This window comes from Bidens hawaiensis, unplaced genomic scaffold (assembly GCF_021521415.1).
Source record: "Bidens hawaiensis isolate Kalapana, Puna unplaced genomic scaffold, B.hawaiensis_p1.1 tig00074776_1, whole genome shotgun sequence".
NCBI classification, from domain to species: Eukaryota; Viridiplantae; Streptophyta; class Magnoliopsida; order Asterales; family Asteraceae; genus Bidens; species Bidens hawaiensis.
Window position 1 is genome coordinate 35,497 of NW_027502971.1, and position 6,479 is coordinate 41,975.

The 6,479-nt window shown below is 33.4% G+C and overlaps 1 protein-coding gene across 1 annotated transcript; it reads left to right on the plus strand.

The window, feature by feature from the left end:
* The first annotated feature begins 1,140 nt into the window (after positions 1 to 1,140).
* LOC143606426 (nonsense-mediated mRNA decay factor SMG7-like) lies at positions 1,141 to 4,625 on the plus strand. The gene is made up of 6 exons (XM_077082197.1): positions 1,141 to 1,267; positions 1,702 to 1,797; positions 1,896 to 2,405; positions 2,481 to 2,603; positions 2,741 to 2,949; positions 3,032 to 4,625. The coding sequence occupies exons 2-6, from the start codon at positions 1,735 to 1,737 to the stop codon at positions 4,596 to 4,598; spliced, it is 2,472 nt and encodes an 823-aa protein (XP_076938312.1). The 5' UTR covers positions 1,141 to 1,267; positions 1,702 to 1,734; the 3' UTR covers positions 4,599 to 4,625.
* The last annotated feature ends 1,854 nt before the right edge of the window (positions 4,626 to 6,479 follow it).

Genomic DNA, 6,479 nt, shown 5'->3' on the forward strand with positions numbered 1-6,479 from the left:
ACAATCCACGGCATCGTTGTTACCACCATATGGTGTCTTTGGAACGAAAGGAATGCAAGAATTTTCAATCGGAAAGCTCGTAGAGCAATTGAAGTGGTGGAAACGATTAAGTCGTGTTCTTTTTTTTGGGTCCGGCATAGATCTAAGATTAAAACATTTAGAGTGGAATGATTGGTGTAAATACCCATTTGGCATGATGTAACTTTGGTTTTCCCCGGTGGTCCTTTAGGTAAGGACTTGCTGGTGGCGTTTTTCTTTTTGTGAATGAAGTTTATATTTCAAAAAAAAAAAAAAATTAATTATAAATAGTTATCATATCATTGGCTATATAAATTTAATATGAAATTAATTATGGATAGTTATAATTTTCTTATTTAATATGAAATTAATTGTTTTTTTTTCAATATAAAACTTTTATCTTAACAATAATTTAAAATTGTTAAGCTAAAGTTAATTTTTTTTAAAGACCTGTCTTGACATTATGCATGTTAACATATTACATTATATTTTATTCAACACGTGCTATACACAATTTTATTCGTGTAGTAAGCGAGTTTTTTATATTAAACTTAACTTTTTCCTTATTACTAGGTATGAATCATTATATTTATTTAACTTATGTAACAGAGGTCATTTTTACCTAACCTAGTGATCTAATAAAGTTTATAATAACAATTCATCATGCTTGACCAATTTCACTAAGTATCACATATAAGAATATGATTTACCAACACTTGTCAAATCCAAAGTATATACTATGTTTCACCATGACTATCCAATGTTAAACTATTAAAAACACAAACACCAAAAATATATTCTATCCGACTATCCAAGCCTCTTTAGAATTAGGAAGGGGTACATGCTAGAAAAAGAACAAGACACATCATTTTTAATTATATTTACAATTTTACATCACATTAACACAACAAAATTATTACATCTAAAATATTAGAATAATCATATTGATAAGAAAATAATAAACAATACACTTACCATATTAATTAAAATAAAAATCAATATAGTAACATTGCACCCAGAAATTAAAAAATCTATGATGTGTCCCAGTGTCAATGGATTCCAAATTTTTATACATTATCAAAAAGGGCATGATCGTCATTTACAAAATCACCTACCCTTTTTTCCTGGGCAAATCAATAGCACCAAGATTCATTGTTCCAGAACACAACACAACTCAAAAGCATAAAAAAACATTCTTCCCAAATAACCAACCAAATTCACTTTCTTTTCTTAATTCAATTCCACCAAGGTTCGATTTATATTGACTTAATAACGTTTACTGATTATATAAATTGTGGGGTTTCAGTTTTGTGGTTTAATTTTTGATTATTTATGTGTTTTGAATCATGCACACCAAGTGTTTGATGAATTGTCTGACTGAGTTTTTTCAGTCGCAGATTATGCTACCACTTAGTTTTTGCTTCATATTTCGGTTTCGATTTACGGGTTGATTGTATTCGAGTATATCAACAAAGTGATATCTTTGAAATGATGTTGATTAATATTGCTTCTGGTCCCCAATCAAAATCCACTTTACATACAGTTTTTGGCCTATAGTATATCTGTATATGAAGCTAAAATATAAATTTTTAGCTTAATTGAATACTATAGTTTTAAAAATTCTCATATTTGGTTCATCTATATGATCATCTTTAATGTTTGATGTATGAATATTTCTTGTAGAATCAGTTTTCCAAGGTTTTGTACATAATAATCATGAACGGAAACGGGCCTGCAACGGTTCGAGATCAAAAGGAAAAACAAGCTTCATTTCATGAGGTGAATATCTGAATATCCATGCCAACATTTATAGGATAATTTCCATATAAAGTAAAATCTATCTTTTTGTAACCTTTTTATGGTTTACTTCTTCTCAGGTTATTAATATTGAAAAGCTATTGTGGGCCACAATTCAACATAAAGGCATATCGAATCCCGAGGTTCAAGATCTATACCGTAAAGCGCGCTCGTGTTACGAGAAAATCATTATCAATGATTATCAAACAGTTAAGCTTCAAGAACTTGAGTACTCATTATGGAAGCTTCATTACAAGCATATAGACGAATACCGAAAGAAGATCAAGAAAATATCCACAAGTGCAGAAAGCACAAACAACCTTAATAGCCATGTTGAAGGGTTCAAGTTGTTTCTGTCAGAAGTTGCCGAGTTTTACAAGGACCTAATTGCAAAATTTAGAAGAATAAGTGACCCTGCAATATTGCAAAAAAGACATTATGTTTGCCATCGGTTTTTAGTTTGTTTAGGTGATGTTTCAAGATATATGGAGCTTTGTAAGAAACCCGATGGTCAAAAATGGGCTGTTGCAGCTACTTACTACTTAGAAGCAACAACCGTCTGGCCCTATAGTGGAAACCCTCAAAATCAGGTATTTGTTACATACTCGTATTACATTTATTTTAAAGGTTAGTTCAAAATTGTAATTTCGTGAGTTATTTTGCAGTTGGCATTGTTGGCAACGTATATTGGTGACGATTTTCTTGCGTTATATCATTGTATAAGAAGTTTAGCCGTTAAAGAGCCGTTTCCAGATGCCCGAGATAATATTATGTTACTCTTTGAGAAGGTAAACAGGCTAATAGGTTTAAGTTTTCAATTTTGGCCCGTTAACTGTTTTTAAATGCACCACAACCTCTAAGTTTCATCTATTACTTATTTTCCTCAATAAATTACATATTTATTATTTGTTAAACCATTTTGCAGAATAAATCTTCCCAGTTGAAATCACTTTCTACAGATGCGCACATTGATTTCACGAAGCCGTTAAAACGGCTTTCTTCACAAATTAAGTCACAAAGCATAGATTCAACAAACGTCAACAAGTTAAGAGCCAATGAACATGTTCAACCTGTAAAAACCGAATTATGGCCTCTTTTTGTGAGGATGATAAGTTTATTTCTGGTTAAATCGAGGTACACACCCTTTCACTTACATCCCATTACGTTTATAAATACTTTAATTTGAAAAGTTGAAAAGTTGTCACTTGATATGCAGCGTTGAGGATTTACCTCACACTTTTGCATCAACAATGAAAGAATTGGAATCCCTGCTGGCATTAAATGATATAGAATTAAATTCATCATTAGAACCATACGAACCATTCGATTCATCAAGAAAAGGCCCGTATCGGGCCATTCAAGCTGTCACAATCCTCATATTTGTAATTCACAATTTAATCAAAACTCCGGAATTAAAAGATGAAAAGATCTCCACGTGTACATCATGGGCATGGACTTGCACATTTTCATTCATGGGCCATATCATCCAACGGTGTATCACAAGCAACACTCAAGAAAATTGCTGCTCGCTGTTGCCAGCTGTACGCGTGTTTTTGGAATGGTATGCCGACTTTCTTGACCATGCAGAAACTTATGGTAAAGATGAGAAGGTGCTTAATGCCAAGTCATATTTTTTCGGTGCTTTGGTTGATCTTTTGAGTGGATTTGATTTTAAAGAACCTGAGTGGGTCAACAAAAGTCAAACTGCTTTGTGGGAAGACTATGAGCTACGAGGGTTTGAACCCGTATCCCAATCAACCGACTTGTTAGATTTCTGCCCTGAAAACCGAAGTAAATTTCAAGATGGAAACTCGATCCGAATCCAACGTATTCTACTTGCTTCCGTTAAAATAGCAGAAAGATTTAAAGATTCTCCCCAAAATCCAATCATTTATGATCAATCAGCAAGAAGATTCTATGCAGGTAAAGATTCTGAAAAGAGTCCAAAGAAAAATAATGGAGAATTTGAAGAAGAGGTGATTCTTTTCAAGCCTTTAACTAGATACAACTCTGAACCGATTCAAACCTCAAATGATGAACCGGTTGACCAAACCGAAACCTCTGAAGAAAGCTTGCGCCGTTCTTCTTCACTTTTTAGTGCACAAAACGGATCAAATGGGCTGAATGCAGGACCTCCTTCACTTAGTGGCTGGGTTCTTAACAAAGAAAGTTTAAATCTTGAAATGGAAAAAAAATCAAGAAATCCAAATAAGCAAGAACTGGCTCCTATTTCTGAAAACCCGTTATCGTCTTTTGCTGACATGTCAATATCCGAAGCCTCATACGTGGCACCTGTTCCATCAGCACCATTGTTACCCGAAGAACATGGTATACTAGGTGCACCACCAGTCAGCAGATTACCGTTGGACTTTAGTTCGGGAGTGCTTGGGTTTGTTGATGCATATCGCCCCCCTGTTTATGGATTAAGTTCTTCCGAATGGCTTTACCGGTATAATAACAACCTTAGTCTCGAGCCCGGTGTTAACCATCACTGGCCCGTTAACAATACTCCCGGAAATGTTGGAAACTTTCATGGGTATGATGGTGGGCCGAGGTTTGATCTTATCGATAAGTGGGGAAACCCTTTGCTTACAAACAGAATGGTGTACTTTGAGAACCCGAATCCGATGGAAAAGCTTTTGTTTGGGTACCCAAGACCAAACATTAGCAGTGGTGGTGAGCTGAGAATGGAACAACCGCCTCGTTTGCAGCATGTGAAGGAAAGGGAATGGCAGTTGCAAAGTGATTCTCCATTTAGAGGTCATCCTTACATGGGGAATTAAGTTTATGCATATTATTATTATTATTATTATTATTATTATTATTATTATTATTATTATCTATTTTACTTGTGATACTTTGCATATCTATCTTCTATGTTTCTGGTTTGGAGGAGTTGTACAGTGTAAGTTGTAGTAGTTAACAATATAGAGTGATTTTGGAAGAAAAGGTATTTACTTAAATTTATGTAGTAATTTTTTATAGGTTTTGTTTGAATATCCTAGAAGTTGAGAAAGCATTAGATCATGTTACTCAAAATGCTGTACTTTAAACTGAAAACATAGAATCTTTTTTGAGCTGGAGCAAATCGGACCAACTCGAAGAACTGTCCCAACAAAATCGACCCTGGCCAAAACCGATGAGGATTTGAGGTTGAACCAGCTTGGTCTACTGTTTTTATAGTATTATTACAGGATATATTAGTTAAGAGTTTATTGTAGTTGTGACCATATGGGATTCAATCTGATTAGTTTTTTTTTTCCGTGATAACTATCCTTATTATTTAATTAATAATGCACAGTCCTCTGCCTGACATATTGTACTTATTTGTGGATCATGTTTTTTGTGTGTTTCTATTGTTGTTGTGTCTCTAGTTGCCACCGTTATAGCCTTGGATCCGCATCACCATTTTCAATCACGAATTTTTCTTATTGCTTACGTTTTTATATGTTTTTTCCTTATCTTTTTCAAGATTGTGTTCTTACACCACATGCTCATTATTTTCGCTTCATTGTAAGCAATGTTGTAAAAGTAGGTCTATAAGGCCGAGTACTTGCTACAAGGTATGATATTGAGGAGAGTTTCTGTAACTCCGCCTAGTTACTAAGAATCGATCGAAGATGGTTAACCTTAGCCAGAATCACATCTAGTCAGTCAACTTGGACCAATTTGACGTAACAAAATAACACATGATTCATATTTCTTTTATTTTAGAATAAATTAAAAAAAGAATTCTCACTTTTTTTAACTAATGATTAAATAATTTTAGAATATATTAGTATTTAAAATGCATTTATCGTATTTATATTGATATTCACTTCTTTTGTTATAAATATTCACAAACTTATGATATTTGACATATATATAATATTCAAAAATTAATTTTCTTTATATTTATCATTTCGGAGTACACCCAACTCTGCCTAGGGTTTGCCTAACGACTTTTGCAACCTTGATTGTGAGTGTGATCAAGGGCGAAGCTTCATTGAGGCCCGGGGTGGCCCCGCCCTCCCTGTTTTTTTTGCGCAGTAGTGTAAATTTATCTGTTTTCGGCCGAAAATCTTTATACGTAGTGTAAGTTTACCCTTTCTCGGCCGGATATTTGAGCCCGCCCCCCCTCGTTTATGAAATTTCGTATCCGTATTGAGCTTGCCCCCGGTGCCTCAGTCTAAGCTTCGCCACTGAGTATGATTTTCTTACTCTCAAGTATCTAGAATAAATTATTTAGGTTTTATTGTAATGATCTTTAAAGTAATTAGGAGATACTATTTCACTAGGCTTTTTTAAAAGCATTTTTATTGTATTCTTTATACGTGGTTAATTAAGAGTCATACTATAGACACATTCTTATATAAACACATTCTTATATGCATATAGGAGGTTGTTTACTAAAAATACGTTTCTTTTAGTCTTTTTATGTTTAATTTAGTTTTAGTGTTAATTTAATTTTATTTATTTTGATTATTGTTTTTTATTTTGTTGTTTTATTAAATAATGATTTTTTTTATTATTTTCGTTATCAACCGTCAGTCTGATTTAAAAATTGTAACGAAACAATGTAAATAAATGATATATACACACACACACAACCATTACAACGAGTTTGTACAAACAATAATAAAATGTAAAAATATATCTAAATGGCAGCATTACCAGCGTCGTCG

Coding starts and splice junctions, on each gene's coding strand:
- LOC143606426 (XM_077082197.1), top strand. CDS start 1,735: ATGAACGGAAACGGGCCTGCAACGGTTCGAGATCAAAAGGAAAAACAA. Junction 2,406..2,480: donor GTGGAAACCCTCAAAATCAG/GTATTTGTTACA, acceptor GTTATTTTGCAG/TTGGCATTGTTGGCAACGTA. Junction 2,604..2,740: donor TTATGTTACTCTTTGAGAAG/GTAAACAGGCTA, acceptor ACCATTTTGCAG/AATAAATCTTCCCAGTTGAA.